At 41.1% G+C, this 21,693-nt stretch overlaps 1 protein-coding gene and 1 pseudogene across 1 annotated transcript in view; both read right to left on the bottom strand.

Annotated features, from left to right (window-relative positions):
- Positions 1–423: 423 nt before the first annotated feature.
- Positions 424–21,693, bottom strand: part of LOC126176362 (uncharacterized) — a 1,325,137-nt gene continuing 1,303,867 nt past the window's right edge. The window contains exons 12-14 of the mRNA XM_049923517.1: positions 16,507–16,619; positions 3,253–3,323; positions 424–532 (exon numbers count right to left, since the gene is read on the bottom strand). Coding sequence (XP_049779474.1) covers positions 468–532; positions 3,253–3,323; positions 16,507–16,619 — 249 coding nt within the window. The 3' untranslated portion in view covers positions 424–467. The remainder of the gene's footprint in view (positions 533–3,252; positions 3,324–16,506; positions 16,620–21,693) is intronic.
- On the bottom strand, positions 16,132–16,249 carry LOC126177276 (5S ribosomal RNA; annotated as a pseudogene).

Genomic DNA, 21,693 nt, shown 5'->3' with positions numbered 1-21,693 from the left:
CATTTGTGAAATTATAGAATTATGCACTGCGTTAGATATGTTCGTGTGCTTCATATAGACTCTGCATCAGTCTCACAGCCTGTTCACGCCAGCTCCACATACAGGTACATCTGCACTGTTATGTTGACTAATGAACACATTAAAGAAATAATTGTACAAACTTTGCATAAAATATAAGATATAGAGAGTTTTGTGAAAATATTGTGTAAACGTCTTAAGAAATGTGTAGGGGAAGTAGAGGAGTGTGCTCTAACTGCCATTTTTTTTGTAGCGGGGGCCAACAGTCTATAAAACTTACGAAACAGCTAAGAGAAATATTGAAAGACTGTAATGCTGGTGCACTCGAGTCGAGAGGTGTTGTGGGGGCGTGTAGATGCACATCGCCAGTGCTTTCCCTCTGGAAAGGCCGACTCTGAGTGTGTGAGAGCTATGAAAGTGCGCTGTGTGCCAGCTAACTACGCTACTGTCTATACCGGGGTCTTAGGCAGCTTGCGACGCGTCGGTGAGGTTGGCGTCTTGTCCTGGTCTGCTTCTGAAACACAAAAATCAAAAGTTCAGCACGCAAGATACATCTCGCTGTCAGGAATGCAGCGGTGTGCAAGCATCGCCGAGCACGCCGCGGACAGATATGTTACAACACTGGTAAGTTTGAAAAATGGTGTGCAGTCGAAGCTTAAGGCGTGTTATTATTTCAGATTATTTGCTGTCTGCACAGAACTCATACAGAAAAGTGTTCAGCAGTTTTCTCGGAGAGAAGTGGGTGTTACGTACTAGAGCACTATACACTATAACTGAAGCTGTTACATTTCTCGCTGTTGGTAAGGCTTTTAATCATAAGAAACATCTACATAAAATCATCTGGGTAAATTCCCATTTTGTCATAGCTTTACAGCGGACTTAAAACAGGCCCACTTCATATCATACTTATTTGTTGTCGAAGCTTTTTGAGTACAATACCTCTAAATTGACAATGGCAAATGTGCTTGTAACTCACCAAAAATAATCAACATGTAAAAAATACTGAAAAAGACTCACCGGTCTGAGTACCCTGTAGTGGGACTAATATAAAACATTGTATTATTCTATAAGCATTAAACTGGTTAAATTTTCTTTATATAAAGCCATTCAATGCAGTATATATGAACATTACGATACAGCTATACTCATTATGATGAAAGAAGAACCCTGACAAGTGGCAGCGCTGTTGCCAGCTTTCAGCTGCGAAGTTGGATAGACTGCCAGTGGTGCAGAATCTACGTGACCAAAACAGTGTCTTCTATAGAGCTTCGGCAACGTTGAGGCTTTGCCGTAGAGATGTTAGTTGTGGCAGGCACGCGAATCAGTCGCTTACAACCACTTTAACTGTCAGGGCACTTCCTTCGCCACACGGGCTATAGCTATCAAGATATACAAAAACAAAGAAACAAGATAATTAATTGAGCGTTGCAATCGTTTACTACATTGTACAACAACGACTCGCTACGGAATGAATGTTTTGTTTTCACAACAATTGTATAACGACCATTACACAAATCCATCAGAAAGGAAGAAACCCGCATTGAATCATTTGTGCTAAAACTAATAACAGATGGTATGTTGTGATCTAGTGGGGTGGCTTTGAGGTCCACGGCTGCTGAAGATGCTCCACGCCCGAAGAACAATCGGCAATTTGAAATGGCTCATTTCAAAGCAAAGTGGGAGCACTTGTTACCTAAACTTTAAGCTTAAACTTTCGCTGTAACTCATTTCTTGGAGACTAACAAATATAACAATAGGATCACAACACTACAGAGAAATGTCTCAAGGGACCAAACTAAGTTGCTCCTTGAGAGTTCACTACAGTTGTTGCAAACTATGTAAGTTTATTTTCGATAGTTTATTTTTCAAGATAGTGAAAACGTAACAGAATGATTGAGGCACAAAGCTGCCTACTGTCTCACACGTTTGGAAAGTACTGTGGTCAATGTGAGTTATGTTGCTATCCATCCTCTGTCAGTTTCCATTATACTTGCTCCAAGTATAGTTGCGGTCAGTTAGACTCATCTACCATTTTTGATCCTCTAATAATTCAGCAGCTACACTCCATAATAAACAATACAGAACATAGCATATGGCAAATTATCTTTTTTCCTTGCAGTAACAGTCGACCAGAAATGTCAGTGTTACAATTTCCGATATTCTGTTCCAAGAGACAGACGTTTTATAACATATAACTTAACGAAATATTAGAAAATTCGCGTTACCTCTGGTTTTGGCCAGAGTTTACGTAACGGTACGGAGGAAAGGATGGCGCGGACTATGAATCCTTCCCGACACTGCCATGACTCGTTGATTACTAATGAATAAAATGAAATTAATTACGGTCATTTTAAAGCCCCACTCATTCTTACTTTCTGGTAGACTACAGTCGTCTTAATACAAAGATATTTGTACGCTTTGCAGCAATAAAAATAATTATGTGTTAAAATATAATATGGTCTACCGCGTTCTTATTGCCACAGTTCCAGTTCAGAAAATATGTCATTTTACATAAGTGATGGTCTTTAAAGAGATTTCAAACTAGTTATAGAGAACAAGTATGTGACGTATTACACGCTCATATTAAATACAGCTAACGACAAACCTTCCATCTTATCCATTAGTTCAGAAGTTATCTATTACTGCAATAACATTGAAGAGAATTAATTACCTGATGAGTCGTGTGACACGTAATTGGCAGGTGAGTATAATACCAGTTCTTTCGTCTGTAATACTTACCCATACAGTATAGTTCCCATTAATTGGGTACACATTTGTAGATTTTAATACTGCCTAAACTACACGATACGTTTGGAAATCTGTCTCACTAGGTCATACGAAATGTAAATATATTCGATTAATAGCTACAACACATCGCAAATTATGTCTTCACTGATCTCTGGAACAATTCTGGGCCTTGGTTAAGGATTATTCAGTTAAGTGCAAAGGTACTGAAAAGAACAGGTAGTACCATTTACAGCTTGTTACAACTACATACTACATGAGAGTTCACATCTCTTCAACAGAGGGTTTATAATAATTTAGAGACAGGTAAGGCATTAAAACAATACCTTCCAGTCAGATTAGGGTTAAGTATTCAAACTGTGTTCTAATCTGTCGTCACTAATAACTACACACACGGAGTCGCTTGAAAATACCTGCCATCTACTCAAATTCTAATTAGAGAGAATTAAAATAACTGCGTGTTGTACTACAGACATAAGACCCACTTACCAAGCTGCGACCCCAGTGACTCAGAAACTGGTTTTCTAGCAATCGGCTCGTCCAGCAGGTCACACATGCGACTGAAACAGAAAAAAAACCTCTAATTCTTCATATTTCAGTGTCAGAGCAGTTGTCTAACAACAATACGAAAACATCACACAGGGAAGCACGGTGATAAAAAGTTGTTATTTAAACCAAAGAAACCTGACAAGTAAACAACATGTTACATAGTACGATGTGTCCAGGTCACAGATTGGCCTGAGCCCTGGGAGCTAAAAACAGTAACACAGCGAGCTGTTGCTTTAGTTAAGCAACTTGAGTCCTATTTGGGACGATCAGGGTTCAATGATCATGCAGTCATCCTGGTTGTAACAGCTGTTTCTCTAATTTAGATCGTGCGAATAACGCGACGCTTTATTCAAAAAGTCATGGTTTTTTTCTTACCTCATTATTGTCCAACTGAACTAAAAATGCTCCGTCTATAATGATGCGAGTTTCATCGGACCTTTAACTTTCCTCCTGTCGTTCAAAACCATATGATTTCGCACTGGGCTTATTATTTTGGTTCAACAAAGTTCCCAGACCCCTTCACAGAGAACATACTTACAGCACGTGTGACAGCGAATAGTAAGGAGGGTATGGTACGTACAGGATTGGGTATCTAGGACCACAAGATGTTTTCTGTCGGTATTTCAGTCTAGGGAATGATTTTAGAATCACATGAAGGCATTCGCTCTTGAGACCGCCATAAGCACTTTCCGCCATTTTCTACAGTTTTTGTTTTGCCAGAAATAAGGTTGTGTTTTGTGAAGCACTTGCAAATTTCGAGTTCTACGCACTAAGTGCTATATAATAGTATATTAAACCTATTTGGATATATTGTTAATTCTTCAGTTACAGAATTTTATGGCAAGTAAAAGTCCATATACAAAATTGTTAAGGCTTTCGTGGCCACTTGTTGACAAACTGCCTATTGGATTCTGTCTCGGGTTCTTCGGCCGACGTTCATCTAATGATTTTTCTGACGTTTCGCCAGCACGAGTGGCTGGCATTGTCAGTTCACCACCGGCAATGGAGGGTGAAGCTTTGACAATGCCAGCCACTCGTGCTGGCGAAACGTCCGAAAAATCATTAGATGAACGTCGGCCGAAGAACCCGAGACAGAAGCCAATAGGCAGTTTGTCAAAAGTCCATACGTTTTGAAATTAGCTGTATAACATGTAGACGATTAAACACTATTTTATCAGTCGTGCACTATCTTGCACTTTGAAACAGAAGGAGCTCTTTTACCACGGAACTCGTGAACTAACTGCGTTCCGTTAATGTCTTCGCAATCTTGAAAATGGAAATCTGAGTTGTATTTAAAAGCTTCTATTTCAAAATACGTTTAACTTGTAACTGACTTTTGATGGTACTTCTGCTTGATTTCAGGTACTGATTACTGGTGTGTAACAGAATAGTAACAGCAAGATTTTCTCGACAGCAACGCTTTAAAACTCCTATAGAATATTTTTCCTAGGCATGTGACCACATTGTATCTTTGAACATGTTTTCACGTTTATAAAAGCCTAATCTTCCGGGGTATTTGTTGCAAATTTAGAAAACAGAATGCATCGCATAAAAAGTGAATGCCATCATTAAACTTCGATTACAGGGCTGGCTACAGGGGAAAGCATGAAAAGACTTCCGAAATACAGTACTCTCCCTTCACCATAACCCATATTAAGAGTGGAAATGCTTGTCCACTTATATTTATTGAAATGCTCTTCTCTTGCTTCAACATTATTGTAATTGTTGGTTTTAGTCACTGTCATATGCCAATCATATTGTGATAAATATCTGCCATGTTAGACATTCCAGTCAGGAAGGATGCTTCATAATACTTAGCCTTCCAACATCAGAACAATATTCCCTGGAAATTCCATGTTCAGATTGAGAGAGGACAAGTTACTCACTCATTTTCCGCAAACAGACAATTATTAAAGATGTTATTACAACCTGATGCACCTTGAGCGAGACTCTAGAAAGTTAAAGGCCTTAGCAGATGTTGATGGAGCCTGGTAGGGCGCTAAAAGCATGAGGTATTTTTATGGTTCTTAGCTCGTAGAAACAGCATGTTTAGAGTTGAAAGCAATTGGTGGCAAGCCCATGCATCAGTAAATCTTGCCGGACAAGCCCACAGCCATACAGTGCAGACAGGGCAGCCCCTCCTTGAGATAGGTCTCCAGCAGAACAATGCCGAGCTACCTGTACCAGCACAAGCGGAATGCTGGGCTGGGGGGGGGGGGATGGACTCAAGGAGCGTGTCTACACAGTGGAGTCGTAAATCAGAAATTGTGTGCAGAACCATGCGTAAAAAAAATTCACAAGTTTTCATGTTCACTGATACTGCAAATAGGCCTGTGAACCACTTCCATCAGCTGCCTCAGTTGTGTAAGAAACTCCGGCGTCTGAGAAATGTCTAGAGACAGAATCTTTATTACACCTCATAGCTAGGACTAACAAGCTCCAAGGCACAGGCGATTTAGATAAGCTCTTTAAGATTGTATCTGTTCACTTGTTGGCATGGGAAGCGACAGCACTTTGGAGAAAATCATCTTCCCCCACCACAAAAACGTAAAAAAACCTGTAATTGACGGTTTAATTATTTTCTAGAGACGCAGGTTTCGTAACTCTTGCCCTGATTTGACATGAGTTTGTGCTGTCAATTGGGAGAGGATATTTAGCGCTTCTAGAGCCCTGAGATTGGCTCAAGACGGCGTGGAGGTGGTGTCGTTCGTGCACTTTGTGGGAAAATGGATTTTTTTTTTTTCTGGAGAGGTGCGAGGCACTTGGGTGCTCGACTTTGGCCTGGAAAGGGCACTTCTGGTCGAAGCTCTGGCATGTGTGGCCGGTGCTTGGGACCTGTCCTGAGACTGACTTCACTCGTGAGTAGTTTAGACTGGGGAGTGTGAAGTTCTTACTGTACCGACGGTGTGACTTCAAACATCTCGGACTACTCATTTGCTGAGGGCACACTTATTCGTTTTTGATTTACCAGTCTTGACATTTGGTACCCTTGTGCACTCTGTCATATAAGAGAGCCACATTAGTCCTTGGTAAGTCCAGTGAACAGGTGAGTCACACACTGAAATCTGCCGTGATTTCAGAGCTCTGGTAGAGAGTAAATTGCAAGCCGTCTGCCTGATAGCTAGACCATGAATTTTTGCATTTCTTTCATGGCCGAGATCGATTCACAGGTGCTGTCTTACGTTTCACTTCCACCATTCCCATCTCGCCAGCTGCAAGTTAGATCGCCTCACAAAGCAAACAGGGTAACGTACCGCCGCTCCGTCATTGTCAGGGCGTACCGATCTCAATCACCACTTACTCTCAGCTGCACCTGTGTAGTGAAACTACAGTAGATTTGACCAGTCAAAATCTGCTCAGTGTCAGATCAATTCAGATTGCGTTATCCACATTTTTAGGGCCAGAATACTTGACTCACTTCTGCCACAGAGGATACTTGTCTATTGTTGTCTTAAACTACCTGTTAGTTGCTTACGGTATTCAATCAAAACTTATTTTGTATAATTTATGTCTGTTTTTCCTTTTTAAAAATAAAAGTTGTACTAAATTTTACTTCATCCTCAATCATTTATACAGTACCCACAGGGTTAACTTTCAAGGTCAAATATTTCGAATTTCTTACTGTAGTATTATTTAATTTAAAAATAAAAATATAAGATTTTACAAAGATCATTCCACTCATACAAGGCGAACAGTACGAATAGCTATTCTAAGCTGAAATTTGAGCTGATATTGGATGTTCGTCCCCTATAAGAAGTTTAACAGACCAGTAAAAGGAATGTTGTTGTTCTCGTCTTCAGTCCAAAGACTGGTTCGATGGAGCTCTCCGCGCTACTCTATCCTGTACAAGCCTCTTCATCTTCTAATAACTACTGCAACCTACATCCTTCTGAATTTGCTTTCTGTGGTCAATTCTCGATCTCCATCTACCGTTTTTACACCCCAGCACTTCCCACCAGTGCTAAATTTATCATCCCTTGATGTCTCAGAATGTGTCCGATCAACCGATCCCTTCCTTTAGTCAAGCTGTGAAAGAAATTTCTTGTCTCCCCAGTTCTACCCATTATCTCCTCATTAGTTATGTGATATACCCACCTAATCTACAACATTCTTCTCCAACACCATATTTCAAAAGCTTATATGCCCTCCTTGTCTAAACTGTTTATCGTCCATTTAAGTTCCATAATTTCCAGAAAAAACCTTCAGAAAAGACTTCCTAACACTTAGGTCTATTTTCAATGTTAACAAAATTCTCTTCTTCAGAAACGCTTTTTTTGCCATTGCCAGCCTACTTTTCATTTACTCTCCACTTTGATCATGAGAAGTTACTGTGCAGCCCAAATAGTAAAACTCTTCTACTACTTTAAGTATCTCATTTCCTAATCTAATTCCTTCAGCATCACCTGATTTAATTCAGTTGCATTCTGTTACCCCTGTATTACTTTCGTTTATGTTCATCTTACAGTATGTCTTCCTCTTAAGAAATAGTACACTCTATTCAATCCGTATTCCAAGTCGTTTGCTGCCTCTGACAGAATTACATCGTCGGCAAACCTCCAAGTAGGCATATCTTCTCCCTGAACTTTAACTACTTCTACAAATTTTTCTTTGGTTTCTCTAACTGCTTGCTCAACATACAGATTGAATAACATCAGGGGTAGACTACTACCCTGCTTCACTCCCTTCTCAGACAGTGCTTCCCTTTCGTGCCCCTCGACTCTTATAACTGCCGTCGGGTTTCTGTACAAATGATAAACAGCCTTTCGCTCCCTGTATTTTACCCCTGCTACCTTCAGAGTTTCAAAGGGTGTATTCCAGTCAACACTGTCAAAAGATTTCGCTAAGTCTACAAATGCTTAACCTATATTCTAAGATAGGTCGTAGGATCAGTACTGCCTCACGTGTTTCAAGGCTGCTTGATTTATATGTATATACACTGAAGCTCCAAAAAGCCGGTATAGGCATGCGCATTCAAATACAGAGGTATTTAAAAGATACAATATGCCGCTGCTGTCGGGAACGCCAATACAAGAAAATAAGTATCTGGCGCAGCTGTTAGATCAGTAGTGCTGCTACAATGGCAGGCTATCAAGATTTAACTGAGTTTTTACACAGTGTTATAGTCGGCGCAAGAACGATGGGACACAGCATCTCCGAGGTAGCAATGAAATGGGGATTGTCCCCTACGACCCTTTCACGAGTGTACCGTGAATATCAGGAATACGATAAAATATCAAATCTCCGACATCGTTGCGGCCGGAGAAAGATCCTGCAAGCACGGGACCGAAGACGACTGAATAGAATCGTTCAACGTGACAGCAGTGGATACCTTCTGCAAATTGCTGGAGATTTCAGTGCTGGGCCATCAACAAGTACCATTCAACGAAACATCATCGATATGGGCTTTTGGAGCCGAAGGCCCACTCATGTACCCTTGATGACTGCACGACACAAACCTTTACGCCTTTCCTGGGCCTGTCAGTATCCTCATTGGACTGCTGATGAATGGAAACATGTTGCCTGGTCGGACGGGACTCGTTTCAAATTTTATCGAGCGGATGGAGACAATCTCATGAATCAATGGACCCTGCATGTTAAGAGGGGATTGTTCAAGCTGGTGGAGGCTCTGCAATGTTGTGGGGCGTGTACTGTTGGAGCGATATGTGACGCCTGATACGTCTAGATACTACTGTGACAAGTACGTAAGCGTCCTTTCTGATCACCTGCATCCATTCATGTCTATTGTGCATTCCAGCGGTCTTGAGCAATTCCAGCAGGACAATACGACACCCCAAACTTCCGGAATTGCTATAGAGTGGCTCCAGGGACACTCTTCTGAGTTTAAGGGGCTCCGGAAAGGCTCAAAATCATGAAAAGTTCAATTTTTATTTTTTTTGCGTTTTCTGAATCTGCAGACTGTTACCTTTTAATAGATATATAATTTATTCAATTCCGAAGACTACAGCTATTTTTAAATTTTTTTTGAAATGTGTTCTACATGGGCGTGACCCACTGTGGCGCTGTTAAACTGCTGTCAAATGGTGTTATTATTAACGTCCGTGTTCATCAGGTACATTTTAGTGATGTGAGATAAAGTATGTGTTGTGGCTAACCTGTGATGGTTCAATATATATCGCTGGTGTGATTGTCGATTGTTTCATGTTTATTTACGCTGTCATTATCTCGAAAATATTCGTAATTAATTCTGTTTCTTGAGTCTCTGTTTTGTTGAAGTATAATAATGAGTAAAAGTAAAGTTGCTGTTGCGACTTTCAATGATGGCAACATTGTAAGGTGCAAGGTATTTAGAAATATGGGAATGAAGATGGGTTCTAACATGGTACGAGCGATGCTTGCTTTAGACAAGGAACGCCTTCGGGCTGCAGACAGGGCTGTAAAGAGTCTAGAAATACAAGCAAGAGTAAACAGGAGGAGGAACAAGAGGAAGCTGGAGAAGGAGTTTGCAGAGGATGAAGATAATCCATCCTATGGACCTGGAATGCACTAAAAAGTTAGTCCAATCTTTGTCGCTCGATTCCCAAAACTTTTATTTTCTCATACTAATTACATGTTTTCTAAGGATCTTCCAAACATATTTGTTTCAAACTTTCAGTAAATGTTACACAGTACCTTCTGCATAATTTAACACAGCCTTTTTCCAAAAAACTGTATATTTTTGAATATATAAATAAAAAATTGCAAAAAAATGTTGTGAATTTTCATTACAATTGAAAAAAATCATCTTTAATAACTGAACAAAATTTTGTAAAATTCCTTTGTTAAGTTGTAGCCCATATTCCAATAAATAATCTGTAAAAAGTTCAACTTCCTACCTCAAATACTTTGTGAGGAAAGATGTAATTTATAAGCGTTATTTTGACATTGCAAGTATAGGGCGTTCCGGAGACCCTTAAGTACTTCCGCTGGCCACCGAATTCTCCAAACAGATCATTATGGAGCATATGCCTTGTAACGTGCTGTTCAGAAGAGATCTCCACCACCTCGTACTCTTACGGATTTATGGACAGCCCTGCAGGATTCATGGTGTCAATTTGCTCCAGCACTACTTCCGACATTAGTCGAGTCCATGCCACGTCGTGTTGCGGCACTTCTGCGTGCTCGCGGGGGCCCTACACGATATTAGACAAATTTACCAGTTTATTTGGCTATTCAGTGTAGAAAGGATGCTGCTTTGTCTTTATAAACAAATAAAAATCTTGTTTACTAACTACATGAAGGATGTAAGGCACCTTGAATACAAAATCCTGCCGTATTTTCGACAGTCTGGAAAAACATCTGGGGATGAAAGAGATTTGCAACGTTTAGGACTTTCAGACAGGTTTTCGAATGGCTCCTTGACCAACGAGTGGATTTCTATCACCGACGTACTAAAACATTGGTAGAACGTTCTGACAGGGACCTGGTGGCTATTTTGAAAAATAGCGCCAGCGGTCTTGGTCACTGAAGTTATTGAAAGTTAGTTGGCCTGCTATCATGATGCATAACTTACTTTTTAAGGGAATCTCATGTACAGCTGCAGACATGTTACTGAAGAAGTGGAAGCGCACAGTCATCGTCAAACTGCGCCGTTCTTTTTTGGAAATCAATCCGAGGGTTGGTTTGCACCAGTGAAATTTTCTGCAGATCTCTTCTCTTCAGTCTTTCCAATTTCATATTCATTTTTCCGTAGGTATTAAATTTCATGTGAGCATGATTTGGTCTGTGTATCATAATCGTAGTCTTCAAATGGCTCTGAGCACAATGGGACTTAACATCTGAGGTCATCAGTCCCCTAGAACTTAGAACTACTTAAACCTAACTAACCTAAGGACAACACACACGTGCATGCCCGAGGAAGGATTCGAACCTGCGACCGTATCGGTCACGCGGTCCGTCGCCTAGAACCGCTCGACCACAGCGGCCAGCTCAATTTTAGTCTTCCTGTAGCCCTATTTTCATTAACATACTGCTCTATTAAGTTGCTCGGAAGTCCCTCGTGTCTCATTAGAGAGCCAGTAAGCTGTACTATACTTTTGACTACATCTCCACAGGCTTCTCTTCTCACTTTCTGCGTTGAAGACCTCTTCGTCTGTAACAGTGTCAGTCCACTTTGTTTTAAGCGTGCGTTTATGACACAACTTCGCAAAAGAATTTAGGCTCGTGTATTCCTCAGTTCCCAGCGTCCTGGCTTCACAGGCAAAACATATAAGACTGCTTACAAAAACCTTCTCCTGCTTTTTGAAGTGAAGATATTTTACTTGTTTTTGAAGACAGTTCTTGCTTGAAAAATTCTGTTTCTGACTTCTCCCTTGTTCCATCCATCCCTGCTGATCTTTCTTAATGAATGAGTAACAGAAATAACTAGCTCAAGTAGCTCCTACGTAATATCGGACTTGATTTCTATTCTCTATCACATACCATTATTTTTGTTTTGGACATATTTATTTTCCTACTACGTTCTTCCTCATAATTAACGTTGCTTTAAGGTCTTCTGCACATTAATCTATGACAGGTACATCACGTGCATCGCTTAAAATATCCTTTCTTTGACCTATATTAGGACACCTGTCAGTGAGTCTTGCCTAAGTACCTCTTTTATAAGGGACAAACAAATGAAAACTAGACAGATGGAAATTAAGTAAGTGAATATGAATTATTTCAGAAGTGATCGACGTAACCGCCATAATCATTAATCCCACTGAGAGACAAGGTGGCCAATGCCTCCATGGGAAAAATGTTTCGGAAAGATTACGGAAACATGATTGTACCCAGCCAGGCTCCTCTTAGTCCGAAGCAAATTGATGGCCATCGGTGTCTTCCTTCAGGGCTTCAAAAATATGGAAATCGTATGGGGAGAGATCGGGACTGTATGGAGGATGTGTAAGGACTTCTAAGGGAAACTTCTGCAGCGTTCTTGAAATAACCTTGTCAATTGTGAGTACTCCTTCAAACATGCTCCATACAGTCCTGATCTCTCTCCCTGCGATTTCCATATTTTTATACCACTGAAGAAAGACATTGGTGGCCGTCAATTTGCTTCGGACGAAGAGGTGCATTATTACGGTATATTGATGATAAACTACTGGCCATTAAAATTGCTACACCATGAAGATGACGTGCTACAGACGCGAAATTTAACCGACAGGAAGAAGATGCTGTGATATGCAAATGATTAGCTTTTCAGAGCATTCAAACAAGGTTGGCGCCGGCGGCGACACCTACAATGTGCTGACATGAGGAAAGTTTCCAACCGATTTCTCACACACAAACAGCAGCTGACCGGCATTGCATGGTGAAACGTTGTTGTGCTGTCTCGTGTAAGGAAGAGAAATGAGTACCATCACGTTTCCGACATTGATAAAGGTAGAATTGTAGCCTATCGCGATTGCGGTTTATCGTACCGCGACATTGCTGCTCGCGATGGTCGAGATCCAATGACTGTTAGCAGAATATGGATCGGTGGGTTCAGGAGGGTAATACGGAACGCCGTGCTGGATCCCAACGGCCTCGTATCACTAGCAGTCGAGATGACAGGCATCTTTTCCGCATGGCTGTAACGGATCGTGCAGCCACGTCTCGATCCCTGAGTCAACAGATGGGGAAGTTTGCAAAACAACAACCATCTGCAGGAACAATTCAACGACGTTTGCAGCAACATGGACTATCAGCTCGGACACCACGGCTGCGGTTACCCTTGCGGTTACCCCGCGCCTGCGACGGTGTACTCAACGACGAACCTGGGTGCACGAATGGCAAAACGTCATTTTTACGGATGAATCCAGGTTCCGTTTACAGAGTCATGATGGTCGCATCCGTGTTTGGCGACATCGCGGTGAACGCACATTGGAAGCGTGTATTCGTTATCGCCATTCTGGCGTATCATCCGGCATGATGGTATGGGGTGCCTTTGGTTACATGTCTCGATCACCTCTTGTTCGTATTGACGGCACTTTGAACGGTGGATGTTACATTTCAGATGTGTTACGACCCGTGGCTCCACCCTTCATTCGATCCCTGCGAAACCCCACATTTCAGCAAGATAATGCACGACCGCATGTTGCAGGTCCTGTACGGGCCATTCTGGATACAGAAAATGTTCGACTGCTGCCCTGGCCAGCACATTCTCCAGATCTCTCACTAATTGGAAACGTCTGGTCAATGGTGGCCGAGCAACTGGCTCGTTACAATACTCCAGTCACTACTGTTGATGAACTGTGGTATCGTGTTGAAGCTGCATGGGCAGCTGTACCGGTACAGGCTATCCAGGCTCTGTTTGACTCAATGCCCAGGCATATCAAGGCCGTTATTACGGCTAGAGGTGGTTGTTCTGGGTACTGATTTCTCAGGATCTATGCACCCAAATTGCTTGAAAAGGTAATCACATGTCAGTTCTAGTATAATATCTTTGTCCAATGAATACCCGTTTCTCATTTGCATATCTTCTTGGTGTAGCAATTTTAATGGCCAGTAGTGTAATTACTTTATGGAACGTCTGTCAGCAACTGAATGAAACAAAATTTTAGTGTCATACGCGTTTCGCCTTTATTGTGTGTCATTAAGTTGCTGTCAGGCGGTCCATAAAGTAAATATTATCAATATACCGTAATATTACACGCAACAGAGCAAGACAGGACTACAAAAGAGGAGGTGCATGTCTATGTACGATCATCGTTCCGTAGGCAACCACAGACATTTCTCTATGAAGGCATTGATCATCTTACCTCACAGTGGGATAAATGTATTAAAAGTTAACGTGATTACTTTTGAAATAATAAAAAGCTTACTCACCTTTTTTCTATGGTCTCGTTTTTATTTGAATATCCTTTATATTTAGAGGTTAACTGTAATCAATGATAATGTACAACCTTGTCTCGAACACTTCTTCGTATCGGCACTTCTTGGCTTATTTTCCCAGCAGTAGCTGCTGTCTCATCGTTCACTACAGTCTGTTTCGGCTTTTTTCTTGTCATCAAACATTTTGCCCCATGTTAATTATTAGAGGCTTCTATTACGTCTATGAGAGCAATGTATGTAGCTAAATAGTAGTAGTTTCTGTGCAGCTGAATTTAGAGCTACTTCTTTGTATTGTTTTTTTTTTAAATGTTTTTTTTTGCGGAATTCAGACTCATTTTCGGAGATTTATAGCTTCAGCTTTGTGCTATATACCGTTTAGGACAATTGTGGTTACCATTTAGAATCATGAATTACTAGATTCAGAGTTCTAAAATTTCCAAATTTTCTGGCGTTTGTTGTCTAGGGAATGAGTATCAACAAATATTTCTCTGATCTGTGAGCAGCTTCCCCTGTTCATGCATATTGTATGCGAAGTTAAACACAACAATTTTTATTTGATGTCCTCCTTACCTAAGGAGTTCAGCTGGAATGTTGTCGTAACAGGAAATTGCTGTTTTTCAGTTTCTTCGGAGCTAACTGCATTTACCTCTGTTTCATCCTCAATAGTGTTTTGAGACAGTTCTTCTAAGCTATACTGTTTTCCTAGGTACTGTTTCTATTTTCTTGCAGTTTCATCATCACCATATCCAATCTATTATTATTTCCATTCATAAGTGTTCTGCTTCTATTCCTTTTGTCTTTTGTCTTTTGTCTGATTTGTACACTTTGTCTTTGTATTCTTTTTTTACTTTATCTGCACTTGAGATGTATACTCGGGTTACTCTTGTCTTGCTTATGTTTCCTCTCTATTGATTCTGTTCCTCGTGATATTATATTTCTTTTCATTTAAAAGACATTATTTAGTGAGTTACAGTAGACGGATATATTACATTAACTTCTTGTAAAATGGGTGCGCAGACTGTATGAATTGTTAAAATGACGTCGTATTCCACCTACAGCTATTTGCGGAATATGGCTTCCTCTCAACAACGTAATACATGTCGTACACCTAGAAGTATTTGAAATAAATATCCGAAACACAGTGAAATAAATTAAAGAAAAGGTAGCTAAACAGTGCCATGGTAGAGAACTGTGTTATCGAAGTCTGACTTGTTACTGCTTAAAACAATTTTGAAAATGATAGTTCATAAGCGTTGCAATTCTTTTAAAACGATTAAATACTTTGTGGCACCGCAGTCAGACTTTTACAGAGAGTAGTTTCTCAACATGGTGAAAGAATCTTAAGTTAATGTCTGAAACGCAAATGTAATTCCACTTCAGTCTTGCTACTAAACAATATTCCTTAGTTATGCACAAATGGAATCATTAGGATTTTTTAACTTTTGCGTGTTTAAAAGTGCTTACAGTGAACACTGTTGTGGATGACGCATTTCTAAGAGAGTGAACATGTAATAATATACAAAATAACAACAACAAAACATAGCCTACTTCTTCACGCTTAAGATACGATATATTAACGGCGATTCTCTTAGTTGTACCTGTATGAAAAAATGCGAAAATGAGAAATTTAGCTATTCATGATTCGAACGAGAATATGCACATGATCCTATAAAGATCATTACACCGACAGAATGAAAACAGTACTAGCAGAACTTCAGATATTTTGCTAATTATCTACTTACGAGTCGCTTATCTGAAGCTAATATAATACAGTTTACCAGTTTCGGAATCACACCATCATCAAGTACAACAGTTATAAGCAACAAATACAACTGCGAGCTACCAAGAAACGTTGAAATATTGAGCCCACAGATGTTACTAAGAAGCTATATACTATGCAGCAAGCACTCCGTCTTCAGACCACTAGTGGCCCATCGAGACCATCCGACCGCCATGTCATACTCAGCTACTATTCTGTTGAGTAGTTCCTCAGTTGGCATCACGAGGCTGAGTGCATCCCAAAAATGGTAACAGCACATGATGGCCCAGACGGTCACCCATCCAAGTGCCGGCCACGCCCGACAGCGCTTAACTTCGGTGATCTGACGGGAACCGGTGTATCCACTGCGGCAAGGCTGTTGCCTATATACTACGTAACAGTTCTAAATTGCTGCACTTTAATGTCTTCTTGTATCCCCTGGTTATTCAGTGAATCACAAATAAAAATTTGCACCAAACACAAGTATTCTCATTACAGACGATACAAATCTGCAGAGAGAGTTCTTTACTTAAAATATCAGTGTCATTTACCAGTCTTACGGGAGTATTGGGTCTGTTAGACGTGCATGTTATTAAACGGCAGAATTTGGTGAGTGAAGTATTATGATGGTGCAGACTCACAAGTCTGTGGCGTGCTCGACGAGCAGCTCTGCGGATTCTCCGGAACGATCCATGATGGCGCACACCTCCTCGAAGCTTCGGTCCACCAGCGACACGCCATCCCACTCCAGTACCTATGGGCACAGCAATGCGTACACATGAGATTCGTTCGGATCTCCAAAGCGAATGACGAAAATACTTGTAAACTTTGCGATGATGTAATTAGCACTATGCTAGACAACCCTCGTTAGGTTGTTCTGTTGATGAAATTCTGAAACATTTCTTCGGTATATGCTGAGTATAGCAATATTTACAAATAACTGTGTTTGTAATGGAAATGCCGTGTGGCTAGGGCCTCCCGTCGGGTAGACCGTTCGCCTGGTGCAAGTCTTTCGAGTTGGCGCCACTTCGGCGACTTGCGTGTCGATGTGGATGAAACGACGATGATAAGGACAACACAACACCCAGTTCCTAAGCGGAGAAAATCTCCGACCCAGCCGGGAAGTGTTTGTAATCAACCAGTTCAGGAAAACGTTTGGAATGAAAGCTGCTGCGGTATGTGAGATTTGAGCAGACGCTTAGTTTCTGTGTTGCTTACGAGTCGCAGCAATATCTGTGTGAGTGGTTCGTAGAAGGGCGGGAATAACATTACTGCAATATCAGAATAGGAACGTTGAAGGACAGCGTGAGAGGGCACCTCTCAAAGTGACTAAGGAATTGTGGAGGGCGTTGACGAAATGGTTGAAGAGGAGAGACTGTCGAATATGATGGCACTTGCACTTTTATGACAACAATGAACTCGAAGCAGCTGAACTATGCGATTATCATTCCTTTACCATGGCATATTTCTGCAACATATATATACAAAAACTAATTCCGTGCAGTGATAATGTTTCAGCAATAGCGCTAATTATATATGAAAGTATGACAAGAATAATGCAAGCGTGTACAACGTACAGCATCTACAACCTCTCTCTATAAATCACTGAAGCGCATGGCGTAGTGTAGTTTACACTGTAAACACATTACGATTTCTTTCGATTCCATTCGCTTGTGAAACGCGAGAATAATTTTTGCTTAGATGCCCCTGTGCGCACTGTGATTAGTCAAATATAGTATTCACGATTCCCTTGACATCAATATGTAGGGTACTATAGTATACGAGGGCTATTAGGAAAGTAAGGAACGATACGTTGCGAAATGGAAACCACAGTAAAAATATAAACTGTTTTATTTGCAACAGTTAGCTGCAACTTCCAGCTAGTTATCTCCTTAGTCGCCGATCAGACTTGCACGTTTGTCGTAGCGTTGTACCAACTTTCCAATACCCTCGTTAAAGAAGGCAGCCGCCAGCGCTTTCTGCCAATTCTCTACGCTGGCCTACAGCTCGTAGTCTGTGTTAAAATGTTGGCTTTATTGGTTCAAATGGTTATAAGCACTATGGGACTTAACATCTGAGGTCATCAGTCCCCTAGACTTGGAAATATTTAAACCTAACTAACCTAAGGACATCGCACACATCCATGCCCGAGGCAGGATTCGAACCTGCGACCGTAGCAGCCAAGTGGTTCCGGACTGAAGCGCTTAGAACCGCTCGGTCACCGCGGCCTGCGTCTTCACAGCCAGCGGTTCATGCGAGCAGAGCTGACACTCAGAGGGAGACCATTACGGGCTGTATTGTGGGTAATCAAACGTTTCCAATTGAAAACGATGCAGTAGCATCTTCATTGCCCTTGCAGAATGCGGCTGAAAATTGTCATGAAGAAGAAAGCGCACGACAGTTATACAGGGTGGTCCATTGTTCGTGACCGGGCCAAATATCTCACGAAATAAGCGTCAAACGAAGAAACTACAAAGAACGAAACTTGTCAAGCTTGAAGGAGGAAACCAGATGGAGCTATGGTTGGCCCGCTAGATGGCGCTGCCATAGGCCAAACGGATATCAACTGCGTTTTCTTTAAACAGGAACCAACATTTTTTATTACAGATTCGTGTAGTACGTAAAGAAATATGAATGTTTTAGTTGGACCACTTGTTTCGCTTTGTGATAGAGGGCCTTGTAATAGTCACAAACATATGCCTTACAATTTTAGACGAACAGTTGGTAACCGGTAGTTTTTTTAATTAAAATACAGAAAGTAGGTACGTTTGAACATTTTATTTCGGTTGTTCCAATGTGATACATGTACCTTTGTGAACTTATCATTTCTGAGAACGCATGCTGTTACAGCGTGATTAGCTGTAAATACCACATTAACGCAATAAATGCTCAAAATGATGTCTGTGAACCTCAATGCCTTAGGAAATACGTATAATGACATTTCCCTCAACAGCGAGTAGTTCGCTTTCCGTAATGTTCGCAAATGCATTGACAATGCGCTGACGCATGTTGTCAGTCGTTGTCGGTGTATCACGATAGCAAATATCCTTCAACTTTCCCCACAGAAAGAAATCCGGGGACGTCAGATCCAGTGAACGTGCGGGCCATGGTATGGTGCTTCGACGACCAATCCACCTGTCGTAAAATAAGCTGTTCAATACCGCTTCAACCGCACGCGAGCTGTATGCCGGACATCCATCATGTTGGAAGCACGTCACCATTCTGTCAAGCAGTGAAACATCTTGTAGTAACATCGGTAGAACATTACGTAGGAAATCAGCATACATTGCACCATTTAGATTGCCATCAATAAAATGGGGGCCAATTATCTTTCCTCCCATAATGCTGCACCATACATTAAACGGCAGAGGTCGCTGATATTCCACTTGTCGCAGCCGTCGTGGATTTTCCGTTGCCCAATAGTGCATATTATGCTGGTTTACGTTACCGCTGTTGGTGAATGACACTTCGTCGCTAAATAGAAAGCGTGCAAAAAATCTGTCATCGTCCCGTAATTTCTCTTGTGCCCAGTGGCAGAACTGTATTTTTTTTTTGGTCATCAGTCTGCTGACTGGTTTGATGCGGCCCGCCACGAATTCCTTTCCTGTGCTAACCTCTTCATCTCAGAGTAGCACTTGCAACCTACGTCCTCAATTATTTGCTTGACGTATTCCAATCTCTGTCTTCCTCTACAGTTTTTGCCCTCTACCGCTCCCTCTAGTACCATGGAAGTCATTCTCTCATGTCTTAGCATATGTCCTATCATCCTGTCCCGTCTCCTTATCAGTGTTTTCCACATATTCCGTTCCTCTCCGATGCTGCGTAGAACCTCCTCATTCCTTACCTTATCAGTCCACCTAATTTTCAACACTCGTCTGTGGCACCACATCTCAAATGCTTCGATTCTCTTCTGTTCCAGTTTTCCCACAGTCCATGTTTCACTACCATACAATGCTGTACTCCAGACGTACATCCTCAGAAATTTCTTCCTCAAATTAAGGCCGGTATTTGATATTAGTAGGCTTCTCTTGGCCAGAAATGCCTTTTTTGCCATAGCGAGTCTGCTTTTGAAGTCCCCCTTGCTCCGTCCGTCATTGGTTATTTTACTGCCTAGGTAGCAGAATTCCTTAACTTCATTGACTTCGTGACCATCAATCCTGATGTTAAGTTTCTCGCTGTTCTCATTTCTACTACTTCTCATTACCTTCGTCTTTCTCCGATTTACTCTCAAACCATATTGTGTACTCATTAGACTGTTCATTCCGTTCAGCAGATCATTTAATTCTTCTTCACTTTCACTCAGGATAGCAACGTCATCAGCTAATCGTATCATTGATATCCTTTCACCTTGTATTTTAATTCCACTCCTGAACCTTTCTTTTATTTCCATCATTGCTTCCTCGATGTACAGATTAAAGAGTAGGGGCGAAAGGCTTATAAAGACTCCTATTATTACTAGGCTAATTACTATTTTAGCTCTACAGGGCCTTTATACTGAAATGGTTCTCCACACCACCTAGTATTGACTTCTATGTGTGTGAGTAACTGTTTGTTCACTGTTGTGGGTAAATACATACAGCGTACACAGGGCGGTGTGTGAAACTGATAGCGATTACACTCTTCCGCTGTTGTAGAAATCTGCTCCAGATGCTGCAGATACCGTGTTGAGCTGAAAGTGGTAACCAAAGTACGGAGAAATATTCTTCGGGCTCTGTTGCATAGCAATCAGATTGCTTTCAGTTCTGAGAAATGTCCAGTTACTATTGTGGATTTGAATGATCCATGAAGTGACTTCTTTTCCGAAGAAAACATCGAACTATTTCACGAGAACTGAACGCTCCCGTCGGAACTGTTCTCAGCTGTGGGATATTAGTAGATCACAATAGCAGTATATCGCTGGGTGTATAATAAGACGTACCTTCTTGAAATGAACAATATTTTTATTGTTCTATTAACTGATTTCCTTCCATATGCACTTATATTTTACAATATGAATCACAAACTCGCAATGGCGTCGATTTTTACATCACAAGAATGGCTCTCCTCCCCTCAAAAAATTCTTAACAAGAACAAAACAAAAAACTATATCCTCAGAATAATTATGTGAGCGCTGACCGCTACAGAGTAATAAACAATATCTTTGTCTCTCTCTCGCACTGTCACAGCAAGTTATGCTGCATGATACATCATAGGCTACAGCCTTGTCTTACACCCTTCTTAATACGAGCACTTCGTTCTTGATCATCCACTCTTATTATTCCCTCTTGGTTGTTGTACATATTGTATATGACCCGTCTCTCCCTATAGCTTACCCCTACTTTTTTCAGAAACTCGAACAGCTTGCACCATTTTATATTGTCGAACGCTTTTTCCAGGTCGACAAATCCTATGAAAGTGTCTTGATTTTTCTTTAGCCTTGCTTCCATTATTAGCCGTAACGTCAGAATTGCCTCTCTCGTCCCTTTACTTTTCCTAAAGCCAAACTGATCGTCACCTAGCGCATTCTCAATTTTCTTTTCCATTCTTCTGTATATTATTCTTGTAAGCAGCTTCGATGCATGAGCTGTTAAGCTGATTGTGCGATAATTCTCGCACTTGTCAGCTCTTGCCGTCTTCGGAATTGTGTGGATGATGCTTTTCCGAAAGTCAGATGGTATATCGCCAGACTCATATATTCTACACACCAACGTGAATAGTCGTTTTGTTGCCACTTCCCCCAATGATTTTAGAAATTCTGATGGAATGTTATCTATCCCTTCTGCCTTATTTGACCGTAAGTCCTCCAAAGCTCTTTTAAATTCCGATTCTAATACTGGATCCCCTATCTC

The sequence above is a fragment of the Schistocerca cancellata genome, chromosome 3, assembly GCF_023864275.1.
Source record: "Schistocerca cancellata isolate TAMUIC-IGC-003103 chromosome 3, iqSchCanc2.1, whole genome shotgun sequence".
Lineage (NCBI taxonomy): Eukaryota > Metazoa > Arthropoda > Insecta > Orthoptera > Acrididae > Schistocerca > Schistocerca cancellata.
This window is presented reverse-complemented; position numbering and strand designations above follow the sequence as displayed.